This window comes from Odocoileus virginianus, chromosome 14, assembly GCF_023699985.2.
Source record: "Odocoileus virginianus isolate 20LAN1187 ecotype Illinois chromosome 14, Ovbor_1.2, whole genome shotgun sequence".
Classification (NCBI taxonomy): Eukaryota; Metazoa; Chordata; class Mammalia; order Artiodactyla; family Cervidae; genus Odocoileus; species Odocoileus virginianus.
The window spans coordinates 48,089,147-48,115,144 of NC_069687.1; the positions used below are offsets into that span (position 1 = coordinate 48,089,147).

At 39.1% G+C, this 25,998-nt stretch overlaps 1 protein-coding gene across 9 annotated transcripts in view; it reads right to left on the reverse strand.

The window, feature by feature from the left end:
- Window positions 1-5,302: 5,302 nt before the first annotated feature.
- The window catches only part of PDE4D (phosphodiesterase 4D), a 948,758-nt gene continuing 928,062 nt past the window's right edge, over window positions 5,303-25,998 (reverse strand). For all 9 annotated transcript variants that reach the window (XM_070476717.1, XM_070476718.1, XM_070476722.1 and 6 more), the window contains 9 exons: window positions 23,978-24,071; window positions 22,416-22,588; window positions 21,382-21,480; window positions 20,337-20,501; window positions 19,042-19,141; window positions 12,930-13,084; window positions 11,628-11,750; window positions 10,969-11,151; window positions 5,303-10,255 (listed from right to left, as the gene is read on the reverse strand). In XM_070476717.1, the coding sequence (XP_070332818.1) occupies window positions 9,839-10,255; window positions 10,969-11,151; window positions 11,628-11,750; window positions 12,930-13,084; window positions 19,042-19,141; window positions 20,337-20,501; window positions 21,382-21,480; window positions 22,416-22,588; window positions 23,978-24,071 (1,509 nt within the window). In that variant the 3' untranslated portion in view covers window positions 5,303-9,838. The remainder of the gene's footprint in view (window positions 10,256-10,968; window positions 11,152-11,627; window positions 11,751-12,929; window positions 13,085-19,041; window positions 19,142-20,336; window positions 20,502-21,381; window positions 21,481-22,415; window positions 22,589-23,977; window positions 24,072-25,998) is intronic.

Sequence of the window (25,998 nt, forward strand, 5' to 3'; positions counted from 1 at the left end):
TGAGTGTGGACGGTATCTTCTCTCCTTTGAATGTCGTTTTAATCGTATATCCTTTAGCCCATGCCAACTTGTGACACATAATACTGTAATTTACCATAAAAATATATATTTGGGCTTCTTCCCAGTTTTGCGTATAAAGCTCCTAGCACCCTTGGAATTTCCTAAGTGTTAAAGAGCGATTAAGTTGTCTTTTACTATGTTAATAGTGGCTTGGAAAACACTTAAGGATGGGGTCAGAGGGGCCAATTTCAATCCCACCCATGATTTCCAGGGAGAGGAGCTGGATGTTGACTTAATCTCCTATGGTCAATGATTTACTACCTCATACTTATGCAATGAAACCTCCATTAAGGAAAAAAAGGGGGGGGGGGTGAAGAGATTCCAGTTTGGTGAACACTGTAGATTTGAGGAGAGTGGTGTGCTTTGAGAGGGCATGGAAACTTCTGCCCTTTCCCCATACCTTGCTGAATGTATCTCTTCCATCTGGCTTTCCTGAGTGATATCTCCTCCTCATAAACCAGTGACCTGGTAAGTACAATGCTTCTCTGAGCCTCTCAAGCAAATTAATGGACTTCAAGACAGGGATGTCTCTGGAACTCCAATCTATAACTTGTAGGTCAGAAGTGCAGGTGACAACCTGAGCTTGCCACAGGCCTCCAAAATGGAGGAGGCAGGAACAGAGGGGTGAAGGTGGGTGTCTCTTCATTAATAATACTGAGTCTTGTGGATGGAAACTGGCTTGTTAAACACATGTTTCTACTGTTTCTCCAATTGCCATTAGCTATACCATGTCACCTGCTCAAACTCCTGTAGTAACATGCATCCCTTTGAGTAAATGCAATGAATTAGAAAGGGGGTTGAGATTATTACTTCTCTTTTTTTGCAAAGTCAAAAGAGGAAAAAACAACTCCAAGAGGTCTTGAACAGTGTTTCTCAAATTTTATGGTGCAGAAGAGTAACAGCATGACTTGTTAAAAGACAGATTCTGGGGCCCACCCCTAGAGATTCTTACTCTAGAAATCTCAGTTGGGACTTGATAACCGGCATTTCTAACAAGAACCCAGTTGGTTCTGATCAGTTAAAGGACCACATTTTGAGGAGTGCCAGTGTTAACCAAGATAGAATAGGCAAATATTAACATCTTAACTTAAATCTTTACTGTTTTTGTTCAGTTGCGTCCAACTCTTTGTAACCCCATGTACTGAAGCACGCCTACTAGCCGGGCCAAAAGAAGTATGTTTTCTTCAAAAGATACCACCTAGGGTGGCCATGTACATATATAACCAAGAGATATGTACAAAATACTGATGAAATATATTTCTAGGCCCAAGATGGAGTGGCTTCTGCCTGAGATGCTTCATCAACAAACCGAAATATTACAACTTTCATGTTCCTATAAATGCTCCTCCTGAGCAGATATGCAGCATATCCCGTCAGCCAATCCCCCCAAACCAACCCAACTCTGGCTTCTCACCCCAAACAAGGTTGACTATTTGTCCCCAGTCAAGCAGATATTTTCTATTTGTCTCTTCCTTGCTCTTTATTCTTTATCCCATAAAAGCTGCTTGCTTTCTGCCCTCTTTGGCAGTTCTCCAAAAGGAGATTTTCCATTTCATTGAAGTTTGTTAGTACCACCCGAATTGACTTCTTTCATCATTTTTAAACAGTTTTTTGGTGACAAAACTGTTTTGTAAAAGTTTTGGTAAAACATCCCAAAAGCCCCAACCCAGCAGCACATCCACCTTAGGCATTAATCTGCTCAGCTAAAGTAACAAGATCTTCTAGTTTCAAAGAACTGAGTGCTATCTTCCGGTATACCTGCTTATTTTATATCTAAGAACTGTGGCCCAGGAGGTGTAAATACCTACAAAAATAAGCAAAATCCTACTAAGACAAACTAGAATTACCATGACCACCATGGGGAACTTTCCAAAGAGACAATTATCATTCATTTAAGAAGTGCACCGGGAGTTTTTCCCAAATCAACAGAGAGAATGGGATATCTATTTTAATTGACATGCCAAAGCCTTGAAACAGCAAGGCTGCCCCAAAGCTTCATTGAACGCTTCATTATAAAAGGCGAATGAAAAATTAAAGACCTGTCTAAAACAAATCATTGAAAGACTAAGGTGACTCCTACCACCTGCCTCTATCCTCTGTTAGGTGAGTACTCACTAGGCTTCCAATGAATTGCTTTTCCACTCTGAAGAGACCAAAAGACCATAAATAAAGTCCACTAAATAGTTTTAAAGCCAGAAACCTAGAACACTCCCCCTTGTTGCACCTTCCTGGGGTCCATGGTCAAAACGCTCCATGCTCCCTCAGACAGTAGAGTCTGACTATTTGTGACCGGATGGAAGGCAGCCGGCCAGGCTCCTCTGTCCATGGAATTCTCCATACAAACACACTGGAGTGGGTAGCCATTCCCTTCCCCAGGGGATCTTCCCAGCCCAGGGATTGAATCCTGGTCTCCTGCACTGCAGGCGAATGCTTTATCACTGAGTCACTGGGAAAGGCCCCATGGAAACACAGGCCCAGAAGTTCTCTCATTCGCATTCACTCAGGATACGGGGAAAAAAGTTTTGTCAAATCATCCCATAGCAACTCGAACTGGTTATTTCCTCAACAGCCCAGGGGAAGCTTACATTAAAATTAATGAAAAATCCTGTCAAATTCTAGTAGACACAAGACGACATTCATCTGGAGGCTGCACATGGGCTCCGAGGATAAACAGGAGAACCAAGAAAGGGTGAAAATTCTTACCAGTGTCTGCTCTCCCCAATCTCTGCGGTGACCCGTTGAAAAAGGTAACATTTCAAGTTTTCCCTACCTTTCCAAAGCCTCGGTCCTTGACTGGGGGCCCTTTCTCGCCCAGAACAGCCGGGGGCCTCCTTGTTTGTTTCATTTGTGTCGTGTCAACATGGCGTGGCTTTCTGCTTGCCCGAGGCACGCAGGTCGTCAGTTCTTACGTGTGCAGGCAGCTTAATCATCCGGCTGGGGTCGGGGGTGGGAGGTCCAAAAATACGGCCGGACAGAAGTGTAGGCTGCACTCTGCCGCTCAGATAGAGCGGGACAGGAAAAGGGTTGCACTTCGTTTGTGGCTAGAGTTTTACTGAGTATGGCCAGCTTGGAGGAACTGTCTAGGTCTATTTTTGAATTGTCTTTGGGAGTAGCTGTGGATCTTGGGAGGGGGAGTATCCTTTTCATCCATGGTGGCGGAAGGATGTAGGTAGGACCACCCCCCCCCCCCCCCCCAACCGGGATTCCTGGCCTCGGCGGATACAACATGCCTGACAGGGAAGCAAAGAGCCCAGAAACTGTAAGGAACCACCACTGCCTGGAAAACACCAAGGTGTGCTTATACTGGGCTGGAGAGGAGAGAACTTTTATATTGTAAGGGAGAGGGGATGTAGTAGTAAGGACAGATATAGCAATTCTTCAGATTAGTAGATAAGGACACAGAGTCCACGTTAAATGATATAAATAAAGCAAGCAGTGTATCTTACAGGCTTGAGTTTGTGGGCTGAGCTTTACACCCATTGCACCGAGTTTGACATTGAGCATTTGGAAATACAAGAATAACTGCGACAGAAACAGCCTCCAAATCTGCAAACGGGAAGCACAGGTGGAATTCCAATAAAATAAGGCTCTGTGTGTGGGTTCGTCCCTGTTAGGGGTGGTGCTGTCTGGTAATATGGAATGTTTTGCTCTTGTAGGCTCAAAGCTGTGTGTGAGGTGTTTCCAGATCAAAGACCTAAACCCAGGTAGACTCAGCACACCCAAATTGGCCTCACTCAGCCTGGGGGATACAGGGAAAAGCAGGGCAGCTTTTCTTTTGTTGCATAATCTCACTTAGGGGTGGTAGACTGAGGAAGGAACCTGCGTTGAGGTCAAGCATTCCTGGAAGGGATGATTTGGGCCTTTTGGGGGCTATAGTTGCTCTGGTTGCCTGTGGTGGTGGGAGGAAATGATGAGGAGGCGGAGCACAGCTTATTCTATTTAACCTTATTCTACTAGTTAAGATTCACAAGTTACACTGTGCTGATTGATCACGAAAACTGATTTTCTGCCATTCAGGAAAAAAGAAAAAAGAATTTGTGAGGAAGAGGCAGTCTTTAGTTAGCAACCAGATAGAAAACTGTGAACTCTCTATCTAAACAACCACACTAATTTTATGGTATCAATCCTAAATGTCTTGATCACCAGATTGAATTATATCCAATATCAATTTGGTAAGTGATATTCAACAAGTATTAAACACCTACTGTGTACCAGGGATCCATTTGAGGTGTGAGGGATACACTGGTGAGCAAAGACTCGACTCTCCTGAAGTTCTGTTCTGATGGGAAAGAGACAATAAACAACAAATAGAAAGTGAAATCGCTCAGTTGTGTCCGACTCTTTGCGACCCCATGGACTGTAGGCCACCACGCTCCTCCCTCCATGGGATTTTCCAGGCAAGAGTACTGGAGTGGGGTGCCATTTCCTTCTCCAGGGGATCGTCGGGATCGAACCTGGGTCTCCCGCATTGTAGGCAGATGCTTTACCGTCTGAGCTACCAGGGAAGTCACATGTCAGTTTGTGGGGTTATAAAGGGAAGAAAGCAGGGTCAGAGGGTAAAGATCAAGGGAGCAGGAGTGCTTTTCTTCCATTTCTCCCGAGGTTTGGAGCTCATGTGTACCTCAGGACAAATGAAGTTTTCTGTCTGGACCCCTCTCTTCCTGTCAGCTCTTCCTTTTTGCCAAGTTACCTTTTGAGTTCCTTCAGAGCTCAGCCCCACATCACCGCCAGAGAAGGCTTCTCTGGCCCTGGCCCTCTGGAAGAGACCAAGGTCAGGTTCCTGCTCAGTCACAGCACCTCAGCTTCTTTGCTGCACTGAGGACACTCACGACGCTGCGTAGGGAACTGTTCAGTGCCTTTGTCCCCTGTAGACCTTAAACTCACAAAAGCTGAATTATGTCTGTTCACTGATGAATCCTTATAGTCTTAGAGTTTGCAGAGGGACCCAGCAAATAACTGTTGAGTATCTGAATAACTTTCAGTATGCCAGAACACTCAGAGAAGTTCCTTTCCCAAGCCTTTTACTGTGCTGTCTTATAGGCCATCTACATAATTTTGCCTTTTTACTCTATAGCAAGATTAAGCTACATAATTTGGCTTTATTGGACTACAAATATGTAGTAATGTATGACGTCACTATCCTTTATTTCACCTTAACAATCCTCATGGCTCTTGGAAACAAGTGCTGACTGAACTACAAGTTAAAATGAATACTCTTATTTTTAAATGATCGAGTCATAAATAGGCAGAATCAACCCATGCTTTTATTTCCATTGCATATAAAAATTTCATATGAAGGTATTGATGTACAGTACTATCCCCATGGGCTGTAAGAGAGGCTAAGAAACCACTAAAAGAATCATCATTTGTAATGCTCACACACAATTGACCACTCTGAAAACATATCCAAAGAAATCAAATTTAAAACAACTAAAATCAGTAAGGATTTTTTTTCTTTTTGTAATTATAGTGTCCCCATTGTACTGTTTAAAACAAAAGTAATCAAATTCCTTTGGGCCAGGGCTGCTAAAATCTACAGTTTGTGTCAAAAAAGAAAATGAAATAAAATAAAAGGAGGCTCATTTTTCCTAGAAAAAAATTCTCTCCCTTCACTAAGTTGCACATCCTGAGGGCTGGGCAGCAGTGGAAAGAGGTTCCCACATCAGCCATTGGGAATTTTTCATAGCTTTCAGGAGCTGGCCTCTGTGCAAGGTTAAATTTAAAAATTCTAAAGCAAGTTAAGTTTCACAGAAACACACATTCTAGAGAATGGTGACTCCATTATGCTATGTGAATTGGTGTCATATAAAACTTTGTGTTTAATATATGAATTTACATACATAAGGAAATTTGATTCATCTTAGTTGAAGAAAAATTCCACTGTTTAACAAAAATGACCTTTTTCATATTTTATGTTTTCTGTTATAACATGGCAGTAAGCCAAATAATAAAGTACTAACATGCATGACCTATGGCTCTATTTCAAATCAAGTTCATTTGTCCATGTGCTCAAGAAATCAAAAAGACTTTTTATAATTATTGGACAAGAATATCTTTTCCCAGTAGTGTTTGAAAATTAAAAAAACATCAAATGTAACTAACTGAAGCAGCTCAGTTAGTATCTTATAGGAAAAGCCACCATCATATATGCTATGGTGCTTCATGGCAAAAAGCATTTAAGGGGTTGTCTCTCAAAAGTGTCTCAGAATGCTCCAGAGGTTAACTGTGGTTCTGTACAGTCCAGCTGCTGCCAGAAATCCAATTGATTCAAAGCTCAGATGTAAAATGCCCAGCCCTAACCCCACCATTACCTTACTTTCAAATGCAGCAAAACAGAAGAAAATATTGGTTAAAGTTAAGGCACAGCCCTGGGACCAAAGACCTGCAGCTATGTTTTTTATATTTTATATACCTTTATGTATTTTATAGTTTTCTTGAATCTTCCATAAACAAGCTCTAAGGTGACAAGACTATTTTATAGAAGAAAAGAAAATGTACAAGGAGTATGTATACACACCATTCATTCTCTCACCAAGAGTTTCCAAATATATCAACACCATCCCAATTCGGGATGATGTTTTAATAAGAACTGATAATTTACAATTAACATTACAGTATGTACATTACAATAAATACATGGTTGTAAACAGACAAACAAGACTGTATTACAGGTAAGGTCATTTGGTGAGAAAAAAATGCATGGCACAAAAAATAAATAATGCATTCAAAAAGTATCATAAAGCTTTCGGTAAAATCCACTTCATTCAAGTTTTTTTTTTTCCTTGTCTACAATTTGTTCTATCTACATTATTTTCTTGTGAATTTTAAGTGATGTAAAAGAAAAGAAAATTAAAACAGCATTATTGTGTTTAGTAACTTGCAAGCTGAAATATACTGGTTTTATGCAAACTTGGACATTTTCTTCCCCATACAATACCCAGATACTGTATTTTCTTACAATATTTTAGGAAATGTAAAGCCACTTATAAAAGGGTATTCTTTTTAAAGCAGTGTATAATCCTGAAGCACACTGGCGAGAGCAGAGGAGAAAGAGAGAAGGGAGAGGAGAAGCAGATTGTACAGCACTAGTCCCTGTCTTTTAGATATCACCTTTTTCCTACAATTTGATTGTCCATCAGTGGGTATCTTAACACATGTGACCATTAAAACCAACAAATTGATGAAATAAAAAGTCTCCCTTTTTTAGTGCTGTTATATACCTTTTCAGGTACGAATATGTGACATATTGCTGTTTTAATTTTTTTTTCATTCTTAAGTTCTAGGCACTCTGTGGGAGAAATACCAAGCATGAGGGAAGGGAGGGATTGAGAGTATTTGGGAGAAAGGGATAAACCTTAGATTCTTTGCCTTTTCTTCTAGACCTCCATCAGGGACAAAATTAAAACGGAAACAAGTTTCCAATTGTTCTTGTGAAACCACTTGCCAAACATAAGGCTTTATTTGAAAGATTACTGTCTGAATTTTACAGGGGAAGGGAGGTAGAAATCTGATAATTAATTGGTCAATTCCTATCCTGTGCTCTGTGTTGAAATTCACAGCTACCTAATTTTTCTATCAATGTTTCTAAGCATCAGTGGCTCTCAGGGGACTAAAATAGTGAGTATCTTCAGTTGGGTCATTTCCCTGGCTGATGATTTAGTGATTAGCCCCCAGAAAGCTCCTTGAGACATCCCCAGTATAAGCATTTTTCAGGATTACAATTTCATCTACTGTTCTATGTTCTGTTTGGTCAGATATTCCTTTAGCCTCTACTTGACTTCTTGGATATCACTGTGAAAAATGATTATTTGGGCTCCAAATTCTTCACAGAGAAGGTAACCATTTTTTAAGAGCTGAAATGGGAAGAAAGTCCAGACTAAATAAATGCCCCATGATGCCAATTAAAGGTAAATGCTGAGAATCAATTTCTAAAATTGCAATACAATTCTTGATGCTAAATTCAGCCAAAAGTGATCTCTAATGTTTGATTTAGTCAATATCTTCTTACCCAACTGAGTAATTTAAAACGGCATCATATCACCAAACCTCTGGTGCTAGGGGCACCACCAACTTCTTTCTATCAGCATATTAAAGTTCTCCTCCACTAGACGTACTTCTGGATCAATGACAACTGACAAAGCAAGAAATGCTACTATGTGTTATGTGGCTGTCCTTTAAGGAAGAGTCATTGCTACACTTAAAATCACTTCTCAGGAATATTCCTCATACAGTTCTTAATCCCATGGTGAAATCATAGAAACAAAAGAGCATTCATTGTACTGGTGTTCATTAATATATTCTACTAATATTGTTAAACATTACCTAGCTAGCCATTAACTTTTCTTTGTAAATCAAAAGTAAAAGCTAGTCATTATATATGACCTCATGGCAGAAAAGAATGCTAACTCTAACTTGACTACCTGTTCTTTGCATCCATCAGAATGGTGGTGATATATTTGATAAGACCCCACGTAGTAAATGTGGACAGAGGTTCAAACACACGCTGAATAATGAAGCAGCACAAGGGGAAAAAGGTTTTCTTACTGTAACTGACTGTGAAAACAATAAAAATGAGCATGAAATGTGTGGGTTATTACAAAGACATGCATTTGTGAAATGAGGGTCTACACCACAGCAAAAGGTTATCAGAAGACACGAAGTAGGAAAATATCTAAAAAAGACTGACCATTTTAGCTACTGGGTATTTATATATCTCTCATTTGCTTCAGATAATACCAACTGATGACTAAGTGTCCATGAGGCTTGAGATACATTAGACAGAACACACATCAGAGTATTATGGAACACGTGTTCACTTTGCACACGGTGAAGAAAAATGTCAGTGGGGAGCAACTCTGCGTGTCTGAATAGACCAAAATGAAAAGCCAGTAAATGAAGACCTACAAAAAGGGTTTCCTGCAACATAAAGTCAATTTTTGTTTTTAAAATATGGAAGTCATTGGTATATAAAACAATGGGTCACTACAAATCAGTTAATTGCTATGAAGTCTAAGGTGCAAGTAAAATTTGTAAATTAGGTTTATCCAGTGTAGCACAGATTTGTACTGAAAACTTGCAAGTTACTCCTTAGAAAAAAATAACCAGTGGCAGATGAAGTTCTGAACATAGTTTTTTAAATATAATACCTCAATACATTTAATAATAAAAGTAAGCTCTACAAAAAATCTGTTTTACATATCATACAAAATGTAGAGGTCAGTGCAGCTCACCGAACCACACTATTCAGTCAGGTATCAGGAAGACTTGAAATTAGAAAATTATGCAATTTCTGTGGCTCATCTTTATCCTGGTAACAGCTTCACACTGTGTCCTGTTCCTGACCCATTCGTTGCTTCACCCATCTGTTCACTGCATCCATGTAATAATGCCTTCTTTCTGCTGAAAATATTGCAAACAAACAAAAAAAACCCAAATCATCTTAACTCTGGGGCTGCCCAATGAGCCACACTCCGTAGAAAACACTTTAGAGTTGATTTTCTCGGCTTCTTCAGCTCGACGGAGCCGCAGTCCTGTGACAATGCTGTCCATGAAGATGTCCCTCTCGTTCTGATGACATGGAGGTGAAAAAACTGGTGACGATATTCCTGAGCGCCAGACTGAGTCGTCAAGGTCAGTTTTGTTCCACAAACATCCTGGCAGATGACAGTGAGGTGTGACCGTGGTTGTGGCATGTGACATGCACTTTGGAAACAACGTTTCTACTTAAAAAAAAAAAAAACAAAAAACACAAAGGAAAGGCATGGAAGTCTGGGCCCTGTTACGTGTCCGGGGAGGGGTCCCCGATGACACAGGCCTCAGGCTGGCTCTCCTCCTCCTCCGCCACCGCCTCCTCTTCGACCTGCTCATCCAGGGGGATTTCGGTGGACTCCGAGTCTTGAGTGCACAGCGTCTTGGAGTCGCTGCAGCTAGTGTCTTCTTCCACTTGACTCCCGCTGTCCTTCTCCGTGTCTGACTCGCCATCTTCCTCTAAAGTCAGTTCAAACTGGAACTTCTCCGTCTGACCCTGCCTGCCCTCCTCCTGGTCATCGGGCGCCGGGGAGGGGCTCTGAGGAATTGTGCTCTGGTACCACTCACGATTGTCCTCCAAAGTGTCCAAAATGTCCTGGGCGTCAGGATGCACCAGGTCTGCCCACGTCTCCCAGAGAGGGTGAACGATATAGTCTATGAAGCCCACCTGGTTAAAAAATATATCCAATGTGAGTACAGGATTAACAAACAATGGAAAGGGTTAAAGAGACCCAAATGTATCCAATTTATACACTCAATTACATTTTCATACAGGATATATGGAATTTACATAAAATATATAAATGTAATATGCTTTGCAAATATAACACTAAACCAAAGACTATTAACCTTAGTCTGGTAAAATAGTCACTATTTTAGGTAGCAGACTGTATGAAAATGTTGTTACGAGCTGCAGAAAACTATTTAATAGCTTTTAGAATTCTGAGTCCAAGAGCAGGTTTGTGATGTAAAAAATCTCTGCTTGTTTACCTTTCTTGGCTTGAGGCTTGGACCTGATTTTAGAACAGCCCATTTACAGGTGGATCCAGATAAACTGAAATAATGCCTGTACTCCATGTGGATTCAAAGAACTTTATTCACTAATGAAAAGAGATAGCTGAAATAATTCTACACAGATGAATATACTATATGAATCATGTGACGATGAATAAATATACTGTCCTATGAATAGATATATGACCATACGGATATACATCCTAAGAATCAAAGAATTTTGAGGCTTGCAAACACGAAGTGGGAATTGAGCTTGTCAAAAGGAAAGTAATTAAGATCACCCAATAAAAGACTGAACGAGGTGCAAACGAAGTAACCAAATGTTCTATGTAGCCGTGTTCTCTCTCTGAAAGCATAAAGCATCACCTGTGATTTTTCCACAGATGCGTTGTGCTTGTCACACATGGGGCTTATCTCCATGCCCCGCTCCCTCTCTCGGTCCCCTTGGCGGAAGAACTCCTCCATGATGCGGTCTGTCCACTGGCGGTACAGCTGGAGAGGCTTGGTCGGGTTGCTCAGGTCGGCACAGTGCACCATGTTCTGAAGGACCTAGAACAAACCAGTGCATGCTCTGTTTAGCACCCGCTCCTTTTTTTTAACTAGAAATTCACATCAGGTGACTGTGACACTTAAAAATACATGTTGTGTAAGAGTTGTTCCAGACAGCTCGACCATGATGTGTCTGTGTGTGGTTCACACTTGTATTAATAGTCCCAAAGTATGCCACTTCTATCGCATCCAAGTATCATGAGAGAAACTGTTTACGTGCTCAGTTCATTAAATTCAGATCTGCTTAAGTGCTTGGTTTTGTGGGATATTATTTTTTTTAATGCACTTCCACTTACAAAGGCCAATAGGATTTTGTCTGGTTAACTCTCAAGATGAAGAATCTGGATAAAAACTCTGCTTATAACTACCAAAATTATAAGCTGAGAGAAAGGAGACATAAATCTTATCTAAGCTAGACACACAGACACGAAAGTGTACACACACCCGCAGACACAGAACAAAGTCAAATGCTTTACCTGGATCCTATCAGAATAATTATCAAGAAGAAGAACTCCAGAACTCGTCACTTTCTTAGTTTCAACCATAGTTTTCAAATCGGCCAGTAGATTCATGTGCTTTGACATGTCTGTGGCAAGTACCTTAAAAGACAGAGTGTTTTAATAAGTAAAAAATGCCCAGAGGAAAAAAGTCATAAGTTGCACATGAAAATATCATGGAGAACATGAGAAGAAATGGAGAACAATTCTGTCACCTAATAGCCCTGTGCAGGAATCCTTTACTACTTCTTGGGCCAGAATCTACTCTTCTTTGCTGTCAAGTTTCCTGGAAGCTCAGATAAATGTGTACAATATACAGAAACATTAATCACTAGCAGTCATTTTCACGCTGATAAAAAGGGCTATTTCTCTGGATAAGACACCATCACATTGTGAAGTTTTTTTGTTACTGGACTACAATGGAGTGATTCACAGGTTGCTCACAGAATACTTTAGGAACAATATTCTGGTTAATTTTCTGCTTATCTAAGTCATAAAATGTCTCCATTTCTTTGTATGTACAAAGCTGAACAGATTAAGTTTCTGATAACCAGAGACTTCCCTGAGTCTCAGGACAAACGCATACAGAAAAGACGAATGTCACGGATGTTTCTGCACGGCACTTCTGCTGAGAGAGGTTTTTTCATTATTCTTCACTCCAGACTGTCAGCAGCACAGCATCACTGCCAGCAGCAAGGCCAGCCTCTGGCACAGAAAGGCCAGCAATATCTTGAAATGTACAAGAAACTTTTATTTGATCATCATCTCTTTCTTCAGTTCTAATGAGATGGATGAAACTGGAGCCCATTATACAGAGTGAAGTAAGCCAGAAAGATAAAGACCAATACAGTATACTAACACATATATATGGAATTTAGAAAGATTGTAACGATAACCCTATATGCAAAACAGAAAAAGAGACACAGATGTACAGAACAGACTTTTGGACTCTGTGGGAGAAGGCAAGGGTGGGATGTTTCGAGAGAACAGCATCGAAACATGTATATTATCTAGGGTGAAACAGATCACCATCCCAGGTTGGATGCATGAGATAAGTGCTCGGGCCTGGTGCACTGGGAAGACTCAGAGGGATGGGGTGGAGAGGGAAGTGGGAGGTGGGATCGGGATGGGGAACACATGTAAATCCATGGCTGATTCATGTCAATGTATGACAAAAACCACTACAATATTGTAAAGTAATTAGCCTCCAACTAATAAAAATAAATGGAAAAAGAAATCATAGATCACAGTTCTCTTTTTTGCTTTTTATCAGTTACTCACAATGTCAATGACCATTTTCCTTAATGACTGTCTTTGCTTTTTGGTCAAATTCTGGAAAATGTCACAGTTTTCTTCCTGAAGCAACTTAAAGCCCACAGCCAAATGATGGTTCTCCAGGACAGAGGAATCGTTGTACATCAAGGCAAGTTCAGAGTCTTGAAAGAAAGATGAGGTAGAAGGTCAGCAGAGCCATTTATGCTACGTTTATCTTATTTTTCATATTCTGAGATATCTTGGGTTTTAGGAAGCAACTTCTCCTAAATGTTTCTGCTTGCATTCCCATGACATGACAATACCTAGAAGAGAGTCTATGAGTTAGTGTAACCACGGAAGAGCCCTAGAATCTTGAGAGTGGACTCAACGCTCTTGGCACATGATAAGTCAGTTACTGCTGAGGCTTCAGCTTCTACTGTTCTAAAGGGAAAGAAGAGTTAGGTGAGATTATCCTGAGCCTCCTCTCCAGATCTGCTAGAGGCAGCTCCATAAGCTCAGCAGTAGAAAACATCATTCCTAACATACACCTCCAGAACAGAAGATGTTGTACTCCTGATAAAGGTGGACCATCTACCCCATCTTTTATGTAATGTAAAGATCATGTGCCTTAGGGTAATTTGTACTCCAGGAGGGTACAAGACCAGCTTGGAACATACGAACAACATCAGGGTCTGTTCATGCTTATACTTGTTTTGTTCACAGGATAGCTTTGTTCATTCTTCCGTTTCCTTGTCCAAGTGTCTTAGCAGTCACTATAAACACGTATGTTGCACATCCCAGCTGCACAATGAGAGTTTCACGTGGAGCCAGGTTTTAAGCTGTCTACATAACTCCTAGGTGAAGATTTGGCTGCTACCCCACGACTGTCCTGGACTTCTGTTTTTTAGGCAATGAGAAATCCTACCTCTTTCCTAGTTCCTGTAAATAGCAGACTCAGATCTATTAAGGTAGTCATTAAAAAAAAAATGGTGTTTTATCTTATTTCCACTTAAGTCACTGTAAAAACAAAAACATGTATTAGATCTTTCTTCTGACTTATGTGGAAAATGTATATTATTTTCTAAGAAAGAAATACTCAATACTGCTCAATGACTATTTTAAAGAAGCCAGGAAGGAGAAGTGAGACTCAAGACACACTTTGACTGAGATCCTCTGATTTTACATTTATACAGAAAAATAATATTCTATATGTAAGCTACAAATGTAGTGATGGAAAGCTTATATTATCAGTGAGATCAGTGAAATAAACAGTGTGTACTATCACCAGGTCCAGCTCTACCTTCATACAGTTAAATGCCTCTGCTCTTGAACCTCAAAAGTCATATGCTTTGAGTAGGTGACTAATGTGTTCAAATGTGTGAGGAGACCTTTCTCCCCCCACCTAGGCATCTTTGCTAGAAACAGAAATTTTACTTGTTTTCCAAGTAAAATTTAATGCTATATATATTCTGACACTGCTTTATTGTTTCTGAAAATAATGCTTTAAAAATATGTATCTTTTTAAAGATAAATATCCTCTAATGTGCTCTATTCAACACATTATGATGCTATTTACATTTTATGGATTTATTTACATAGTATTGTCCTTAAAAAAGATTTATGCAGCTTCTCACCTGGAATTTCAACTTCCTTGCATCCTATTCAGAATCCCCCACTCCCCTAAATTATTTATAAAAGCGTAACACCTCTGCCAGGTAGAAATGATCGCTCTGTTTTCACAACCTTCAGCATGTTTACATGGAGTGTATGTATCATTAATATCAAATCACTTGGAACCTAAAACTAACACAACTGGAATGGTTAATGAAAACTATCACAACTGAGAAGCAGAGGGGTATCTGGCCTGGGAGTCAGCCAGGTGAGTCCAAGTGCCCTTCCACCATGGCGAGTCATGCAGTCTCCTTAAAATTGGACAGGTGACCTCCCATCTATGGGAGGTCTGATCTGATGATTGGAAGTCTTTATTATAAGAAACAACAGTTCAACCTTTAGCTTTGGGCAGAGGGCAGCCCCAGCTCCAGGCTAGGAGCTCAGACTGTGCTAGTTTGAGCCACTCAATCCATCCACAAAAGAAAGAGAAAACACAAATTTAAGATCTATAAAAAGAGTTTACTGTAAACTAAAAATTGTCACATAATTCTGATAGAGTATTTCATACAACTGTTTATTACAAGTTTGCAATTATTAGTGAGACTCCTCTAAAGCATGTTGTGAAAGCTAAAACTTAACTTGTGTTAGAGGTTACTAAGCCTCTTCTGAGTTCTGAAATAAAATGCTTTCTGGCTTGATCTTCCCGACCCAGGCATCGAAAGAACCTGGGTCTCCTGTACTGAGGGCAGATTCTTCAACGTCTGAGCCACCGGGGAAGCCCACTTAAAAGCTAACTAAGGCAATAATTCTCATAACGCCATGGGGCTCTGATCAACCCTGGGATAGCTTTCATCTACCAGGTGATGACACTGAGTCATCTCTCAGGCATAACACAGCCCTATCTCACCCCACCCTCAAGAAAGTATCAGCAATCCAAAGCTGGCCTGGGAACTGCTGACTGCCCTGTGCGGCTGAGACCCCACAGAAAGGAGATGTGCACAACATCACTGACTGACAAAGTGCCCCCAGAAGCGCAGTCTATAGTCGTTCTACCTCAGGCAGTTCATCAGTAAGACAACCTTAAACAGACACTCCTGGCCACTGTCCTGTGTGTATAATTACCCCCTACATGTCTCCATTATTTATTCTCAGTTGTCTCAAACTTTAAAGGGCATGAGATTCATCTGTGGACTGAGGCTTTGCTAGCTTAAACTGCAAACTCCACAGGTACCCTGCTGCCAGCCTAGGCCCATCTGCCCTTAGAGGGTCCATAATAAAGAATAATAGAGTTGGTCCTCATTTTTCCTGAAAAATTTAATAGAATACTTGGAAGACAGTGACTTTATTATCAGTTGTTTCAATTTGTTCTCAATACTTAATTCTATAATACGTGAACTGTGAACTTCCATATGTTCAAGCTGGTTTTAGAAAAGGCAGAGGAACCAGAGATCAAATTGCCAACATCTGCTGGATCATTGAAAAAGCAAGAGAGTTCCAGAAAAACATCTATTTCTGCTTTATTGACTATGCCAAAGCCTTTGTGTGGATCACAATAAACTGTGGAAAATTCTGAAAGAGATGGGAATACTAGACCACCTGACCTGCCTCTTGAGAAACCTGTATGCAGGTCAGGAAGCAACAGTAAGAAGTGGACATGGAACAACAGACTGGTTCCAAATAGGAAAAGGAGTACGTCAAGGCTGTATATTGTCACCCTGCTTATTTAACTTATATGCAGAGTACATCATGAGAAACGCTGGGCTGGAAGAAGCACAAGCTGGAATCAAGGTTGCTGGGAGAAATATCAATAACCTCAGATATGCAGATGACACCACCCTTATGGCAGAAAGTGAAGAGGAACTAAAAAGCCTCTTGATGAAAGTGAAAGAGGAGAGTGAAAAAGTTGGCTTCAAGCTCAACATTCAGAAAACTAAGATCATGGCATCTGGTCCCATCACTTCATGGGAAATAGATGGGGAAACAGTGGAAACAGTGTCAGACTTTATTATTTTGGGCTCCAAAATCACTGCAGATGGTGACTGCAGCCATGAAATTAAAAGAGGCTTACTCCTTGGAAGGAAAGTTATGACCAACCTAGATAGCATATTTAAAAGCAGAGACACTACTTTGCCAACAAAGGTCAATCTAGTCAAGGCTATGGTTTTTCCAGTAGTCATGTATGGATGTGAGAGTTGGATGGTGAAGAAAGTTGAGCACCGAAGAACTGCTTTTAAACTATGGTGTTGGAGAAGACTCTTGAGAGTCCCTTGGACTGCAAGGAGATCCAACCAGTCCATCCTAAAGGAGATCCAGTCCTGGGTGTTCACTGGAGGGACTGACACTGAAGCTGAAACTCCAACACTTTGGCCACCTCATGCGAAGAGTTAACTCATTGGAAAAGACCCTAATGCTGGGAAGGACTGGGGGCAGGAGGAGAAGGGGACGATAGAGGATGAGATGGCTGGATGGCATTACCAACTCGATGGACATGGGTTTGGGCAGACTCCGGGGGATGGATGGGGAGGCCTGGTGTGCTGCGATTCATGGGGTCACAAAGAGCCGGACATGACTGAGCGACTGAACTGAACGGAATATTATAATATGGGAAGATATTATATTAAGTATAATAGGATGCAAATAAAACACTTAAGTCTGAATATTGGTGTTATTATTTAAAGAAAAAAGCCTACCTTTCTTAATGACAAGAGTTAAGACAAAATTTGTATGTATTTGTTAAAAATATCAAGATATACCTAAGAAGCAAAATAATGAGTCAATCCAGGACAATAAAAAATTGACAGTGTACATTTTACTATATGATCTTCCCTGTTCTAACAGAAAGGACACAATCAACCCTAACCTAGGAGACAATGTAAAATCATGTGTTGATATATAGTAATTTTTTGTTGACCCCTGAAAGCACTCTATTATAGGTTCTCAAAAGGTAGCTAAGACATGAAATGCACTGACTATCCACCCATTTTTGAAAACCTATGACTTTCCCAATTCTACACATGAGTGAGTCACCAAAGTGCATTTTGTTATAGGGGAGTCCAGAGGCTATTAAAAATATACAAATATATAAATACTTCAAAAGATCTGAATCTCTCAAAGTAAGGCTATATTTAAGCTTCCCCTTTAAATCTGCAGCAAAGTGTTGGGAATGAATGGTGGAAGAACAGACACTACAGGAGCTAGACTGCTATCGGGCAGGAGAAGGCTGTTATCCACAACTCACAGTAAAAAGCAGAGATAGATTCTTAACAGACAGGAAAAAATAAGAGCTTTTTTATTTTTTTCACATACAAAAGTGACTTTTATAACATTAATCTACCATGCTGGGAGGGAATTATATAATGGTACATTTAAATTATTTACCAATTAACTTCAAGTACAGAAAGAATGGGGTTCTCAGGTAGCTCAGCTGGTAAAGAAACCACCTGCAGTGCAGGAGACCCTGGTTCGATTCCTGGGTTAGGCTGGAGAATCCCCATGGATAGAGGAGCCTGGCGGGTCTTAGTCCTTGGGTCACAAAGAGTCAGACACGACTGAGTGACTAAGAGCACAGAAAGAACAGAATTTCTGTAAAACAATCTCTCTGCCAAAAGCCTCACTCAAACGCCACTAATACTCCCTACAGAGGCTTGCAGTGCAACTGTGTTAGAGGTGTCCCACGCCAAACAGTCACTTCTGTGCCTTCTTTCCAAATCCATTGATGACTTAGTTTACAAAACGTCACCAGTGAGAAGAAAATTAATGGTTAAAAAAATATTAAAAGAAAAGAAACAGTATGTCAAAACAGAACCTCATGCTGCCCTCAGCATGAGATTTAAAAAGGGAAGAAGAGGAAAGAACATGGTGTAGGCGGAGAGGAGTTACAGCCTCTGAAGAGGATTACATGACAACCTACATAAAATGAGGAATTTAACATTTATTCTGATAACTTCTTTTATTTAAAACTCTGAGGGTAGCATTTCCCTGGTGGTCCAGTGGTTAAAAATCCACCTACCGATGCAAGGGACATGGGTTCAATCCCTGGTCAGCAAACTAAGATCACACATGCCACAGGGCAACTAAACTTGCATACCACAACTAGAGAGACCACATGCCACAACTAGAGAAAGCTTGTGAGCTGCAACAAAGACCCCCGCCACAAAAAAAAAAAAAAAACTTTAGGAGCAACATACCTAAATCTTTCTGCAAACTTTCACTTTGGATTGCTCTATTAATATAGTAGTAATGATAGTAATAGAGTAATGGCAATATAGTAATAGTAATATAGTGGTAATATAGTATTTCAAAAGAAGTACTGGAATGCATGTTTTTCAAACATCATATGCCTCATGGGATAGAACAATAATTTTTAGAGCTATATAACATTAATGTGCAGTCACTGAAATGGATATATACACATCTCAAAAGAACATGACTCTGGAAACACCCCAAATTTATAAAAACCCTCAGTCACTCTAAAATGTCAAAAGGAAAATTTTATTTTGCAAAAATGAAGACATTTTACTTCACTCACTTGTATTGATCAGAAACTGATTGGACACACCAGGATGATCAACATCATGGATTGCACTGGCAAAAATTGCTGCAAGAATCTCCAAATCTGTAAACACAGCCTGAAAGAATCCAAACAATATTAGATAACATTACTATTCTATAGTAATGTAAATGGAAGGTACACAGGAATGGGAAATTCCTTACCAGACTCTGATGGAAAACAAAGTGAAGCTTCAAAATATATTATTATCATGTTTCAGGATGGGAGACTTTCAGAGAATGAGTTCCTCATGGGTTTTTTAAATGTAATCTTGGAGGAAATATTTTATCTGATTTTATTATAATTCAAGATCACACCTTTTCCATGGTTATATTTAAAAAGTATTTAGAAAGGATATCTGCCAATGTTTTATAGAAAAGAATAACTTATTTTAAAGGTATTTAAGATGTTCAAGGATATTCTGAAAATGTACATAAAATTAATGACATGAGCAATTATTTTCTTCCATTCAAAACAGGGACTCTCAATCTCAGAGACACCAACATCTGCGGTCAGATAAGTCTTTGCTCTGGGAGGCTATCCTGTGTGTTATGAGATGTTTAGCAGGGCCCCTGGCCTCTACCGATGAGATGCCAGTAGAATGTACCCCCAAACTGTGACAGCTAAAAATTTCTCCAGTATTGCCGGATGTCCCTGGGAGGGGGAGGAGTAGGAGTAACGGGAAAATCACCCCCGGTTTAGAGCCTCTCACTCAAACAATAAGGTATTAACCCAGTTTATAATGAAACAATCTGAACTATAAAGTACATTAGCAAAAGATAGTCACTCTCCCAAATGATTAAGGAAATCAAATTGTTTTAATAAACATTTAATGGAACAACTTCATAGGATTTAGTGACATTAAAGATATGTTTCTTTCTAATAAGTTCTATGAAAAGTATCAATGCATAGCTTCTATTTTATAAAAATAATCATCTTTGGACTATAAACAAAAAAGTCATCAGACTAAATTCCCAAGAAGCCCCAAACTAATCAAAACTGAGTAATCCAGGTGTGCTTTATGAAATGTTCACTAGATCATTTCAAAGAGACAATATCATAAACAGATGAATCCCTAAGTCGTTGATTATTATCAAAGACAAAATTCATCAAAGACTCAGCTGTTTAATTACCACGATGACATCCCCCTCCCAACTTAATACTATTTCCAGGAAGCCAATTATTGTTTGCCCTGCATGCCCTTTAGTATGAAAGCTGAAGAACTGTTTTGAGTGGCAAGTTAATGTCCTTGAAGGTTCAGAAGCCAAGCGTACCTCTAAGGCAGGTGTGGACAGCAGCACATGCGTTGACTGGACGACATCTGCAGCGTGAATATTATTGTGGTAGGCCACATCAGCGTGGTAATGATCTTCCAGGGTCAGTAAGTATGTAATTAAAGTGTCTACCGGAATTTTAAATGTTTTTAACAAATCCCGTTCCTGTAAGAAAAGAAATCGTCTTAGCATTTTGTATTTTATAGAAAAGATTTTCCATACAGTGTGTTAACAGCGGCAACAGAAATCACCCCGTGTCACCTATGGATAACCCAGAATGAGAGAAGCACTCTCTCAATGTCTAGTGAGGACAATGAAAACCCTTGGGGTGATCCAGGAACTTCAGGGACAAAACCAGAGTACAGCTGTCCTTCTGGAGCCCAGCAAAGCTTTGCCCAAAATATATGGTGTCAGGAATGAGCTGCCCACTATCAAATGTCTGTGTCCTGGGATCCTGAAGGTAGCTTCCGTCCACGACCACTGACTCGGCCACTGGATCAAAGCAAGTGAGACACAGCATTCTCTTGAGGGCTGGAGACCTCCAGCCCAAATTCTCATATAAATCCTAACCCTGAACTGGGGCAAAAACTTGACAGGAATGAGAAACTGATCTGAAGAAGAGAGCAGTCCACAAGATAGTGATGGAAGAAATTACATACTAAGGTTAGTCAGCAAGGGGCTTATTCCATTTGTAAAGTTAACACTCCACTCCATTCTCTGCGGAAGGGAGGGTCAGGTGGATGATTTTAAAACTATTAGTTTAATGAATTGCTTCAATTTGCCCACATCTTATCTTTTTCTTCAATGGGAAAAATAATATAATTGATTTATTTGTGTTTAACCCACACTCCAATCTTCTTGTATCCTTATTTGCCCCTTGGTATATAATGGGCAAACATATATCCCTTATATATATTTTGGCAAATAAAAAAGTATCAAAATAAGTAAAAGAGGGTAAGCAGTGAAGAAGATAAATCCATGCACAATTCACAGACTGGACATCATGTCACCAAATAAAAGAGGTGATAGAACTTAACCACGTTACCTGAAAAATGGTGTGCATGATAACAGTCAAAGGTCGGTTCCCAGACAACTCTGCTATTCTGAAAACATGAAGACCCCATTTGTTCACATCTTCTAGTTCCTGGGGTTAAGGAAAGATAAGAACAAGTTTGGATGCAGAAGTAGAACATGAAACAATGAACACAGTCATTTAAAAATTACTGACTTTTATGAAGAGATTGTTAAACTTTTAAAAAAAATTCATTTCGAATGTAATGGATGCACCATGTAAGAAGCAGCAGACTTCAGGTGAATCTGCTTAAAACACAAGCTAGAGACTGAATGGTCTCATGTCTCTGAGAAAACAACATGGTCACACACTTGAAATACTGATCTCAAAGTATTCCTCCAGGAGTTACAACGTATTCTCAAAACCTTAGCTAGTTAACTAAAGGCAACTAGTTAAACTAGTTAACCTTAAGTTTAACTAGTTAAAACACAGTCTCAAAAACCTTAACTTTAACTATTCAAACAATCAAATGTAGATGCAAAAATAAAGACCATAAAGCCTCCTGTCTCTATATATTAACTAAACACAAGTGATTTATTTTTTCTCTTGATGGTTTATTTTGGAGATCCCTCTCTAAAAGCTCATGTTCATCTACTTTATTCTTTCTTAAAACTTATTTACTTTTAATTGGAGGATACTTACTTTACAATATTGTGTTGGTTTCTGCCATACGTGAGCATGAATCGGCCATAGGTATACACATGTCCCCTCCCTGCTGACCCTCCCTCCCAGCTCCACCCCATCCCACCCCTTAGGTTGTCAAGAGAGCACTGAATTTGAGCTCCTCCTGTCATCCAGCAAAAGCCCACTGGCTATCTAATTTTACATATGGTAATGTATATGTTTCAGTGCTATTCAAGCGATTTAGCAAGAGCTTTATAAAGTGCTTTCCCATCTACCGGAAAAACCCCCATGAATTATTAACAATAAGCTTTTTCATTTATTTAAAACAGAAGGAATCAAAGTTCACTGCATATTTCTGATCATGGTACTTGAAATCATCTTACCTTGGCAAGGACGTCTTCTTGTTCAGTTTTGACCCCAAACCTTGGGATGCTTGAATTGGTCAAACTGGAGCTGTGCATCAACTTCTTGACCCCACTGATCTGAGACATTGGCCTTTTCTTTTTCTCCTTTTCCTTCTGAGTCGGAGAAGGAATTTCCACTTCATGTTGCTTATCTTAAAAATTTAAAAAATATTCTACACTTACTATTAATTCTGACTAGTTTTTTTTTTCATAACATGCATAACTAGGCAGATTTTAATTGATCATTATACATTCTAGGAAATATTTCCAAGTAAAACTCCTCTTAAGGAAGTCGAATATTTACAGTTTTATGTGGACTTAATTTGATACTCTGAAACACAAAATTAAGCAAATAAATTCCACTGCATAATAATTAACATCAAATATATTCAGTGATCCCATCTTTGAAGGTCCTAATACTGTAAAAACAAAAACAACAAACTTACAATCACTGAGTTGGAAAAGGCAAAATATTGGTTATTTCCACTGCTCATCAATTCCATTCCTGTCTAAAATTCACTTACTGGTAGGAAAGCTGCTTTTGCCAAGTAAGAACTCCAGTTTCAACCACCTACTTTGAAATGGCAGAAACTTCGTGCACAAACTGCAAACAGTAGTGTATGAACCTAATGGGTTATTCTGTGGGCGCAGACACAGTCTATCTGAAGGAGTCAGACTGCTTCTACTACCTTACATTTTCTGTAGGGTAGTGATGTGGGGGATATATAATGTAACAAGGTTATACAGGGAGCACAGAGAATCTCCAATATTATCTGATAAGTAAATATCATATTCACAAGAGCTAAGTGTTGTTTTCAACTAGGACATCAGGTGTTACCAACACACTCATTCACTATTTCAAGGCAATGACTCCTTTAACTTTTCCTTACACAGAGCGTGTGTCCAAGAAATGTCTGTTTAGTGAATGTGCTAGTTAGCTATTACAGCAGTTTTGTTTTGAAAGTAAATTCGGATCAAGGGTATGTTCCAGTTATTGACTTGTCCTTTGTGCATTTTCTTTCTGTGGATGGAGGATGGCGTGGTGGTGTCCCAGTGTACCACACTCTCAGCTACTCTCAGCAAGCTTTTCCTCAGCAATTGTGTTATATCCCTCTGCCTCTCCAGCCTACCAGGCATGATTCCCATTGGACTATCAACTCGTTGACTTTAGGGACTATTTTTAACTGATTATTAAATACCTACTGTCCAGCAATGGCTGGCATTTAACAAGAATTTGTTGAATGGATGAATAGATCTTTCTAAAAAATACATTTTACAGTGATTACTTCGGAAAATGGGAAATATACAACTTTAAATCAGGGAATCCCTAAACTCTTGAATGAAACTAAAAGAAAAAAAAAGGTACTTTGTCACCTTAGGTTCTAAAGCTTAGAACCTAAGCTTTAAACATCACTGATATGATGACTGAAAACAAATGGAATTCCTAACTCTTAGTGAGATCCAAAACAAGTTTGCACCCCAATCCACCTCTAAAGACAACCAAACAATAAAAAAGAGAAATTTTAAATTGTTATTCTCACCTAAGAATGTATTTGATATATACTCTGACACTTGATTTCCAGACCGACTCATTTCAGAGAGATGGGTGAGCTCTCGATTAAGCATCCTTTTAAACTGAAAAAACAGAAAGATAAAATGAAATTACAGAAGAGGAAAGTTTAAGTGAAATAACATGAGCATATCCTAAGATACAGAAAATATGCCAAAGAATCTTTAACACATCCTGACTCTTTAGGTCAGTGTCATCCAATAGAACTTTCTACAATGATGAAAAAATTCTATACTCTCCACTCTCCAGAGATTAGTGGCTAGGAGCCAATAGCTGCATGTGGCTATCAAGCCCTTTAAATATGGCTAGTATAAAGGAGGAGCTGAATTCTGGATTTTATCTAATTTTAATGAATTTAAACTGCAAAGTCACATGAAGCTAGGGGCTACCATAAATGGACAGCACACATTTAGATATTCAAGGAGGACATTGGGGGGAGAATGCATAAAAATAGCATGAATTATTAGCATTTAGAGAAAAAAAACTAATTTATAAACACACAAAAGGGCTGCCACACAATGAAACATGATACGTTTTTTATCGATTAATTTATCATTAGCAGAAATGAATATATATACTGATCAGAGATTAAAATGTAGTCTTTGCCCCCAAAGCAGAACTGAATAGATTTGAGTACTCTCCCATACTATAGAGAAAATATTTGGATAATACATAAAGTTTCCTTTTTAAAGTTTTTTAAGTAGGGATTTACTGGTTTTCAGCATCCACAGAATTTACCAATTTATTGCCAAAAGTCCCACAAATACAATTGAAAATGGACCTGTTCAGCTGAAACTTCATTGCTTCACAGTTTATTTTACTGGTTCCCTGGTGCCCATTTTATCCAAAGAAACTTATCCTACCACCTGGAATTTATCTATCACCAGCACATGGCATTACCAAAACCGGAATTCTCAATGATGTTACGCTTTCCTAGCCATTGTTGCTTCTCAATGTATCTTCCTTTGACTTCCCAAATAACTCAAATACACCTTTTAATATACCTTAGTATTTCTTTTAATGTACTAAACAATATATTTTATCTACATAGAGCAACAACTACTTCATCCCCCAAAAACCTTTAAAATTGTGAATTTCATTATAAATCCTCAATTAAGTCTGGGGTAAAGAGAGTAGTGAGTTCATCATTTAGTAATGCCTGAAATGTATTTTTAACTCAGTATTTAATTAGTTTATTAAAATTTTTTAAAAATTTTGACTCTGCACAATTCATACCAAGGTGTTATATATAATTCAAGATAATTTGGCAAATCACTTCCAGAGTTAATCTTATTGATCATCTAAATTAGGTATCAGAATTGATCACTGTAAAGTACTGAGATCAATAAAAAATTCCAGTATACTGTTGGATATAAGAAATGCATATTAGCATTTTCTGCAGTCAGAACTGAAGAACTGGCTATAACCAACAGAGATACCTCTGGTTGTTAATTTACAGACTGATGATGCTCATTCTCAAACTCAGAAACACAAAGTTCACTTCTGCTGTGTATTTTTATCTTGCTCTGATTAAAAAATGCATGTAGAACTCATGTATATCCTCACTGTCTCACTGCTGTTATATATAATAACAGTATATAATTAGCTATGCCTTTTTCCTTTGCGTATATTTGTTGAAATACAGTTGACAATATCATGAGTTTCTGGTATACAACATAGTGATTTGGTAGTTTAACATTAATAGATTCTGTACCAAACAAAGTTATTATAATATTATTGATTGTATTCTCTGTGCTGTATATTTCATGATGTGTGTACATACACACATGCGTGCAAGCACATGCATGTACACACACACACACACACACACACACACACACACACACACACACAGTGGAATATTACTCAGCCATAAAAAAGGAGAATGGAATTTGCCATTTGTGACAACATGGATGGACCTGGAGGGCAGTGTGCTAGTGAAACAAGCTAAAGACAAATACCATATGTTACCACTTATATGTGGAATCAAAA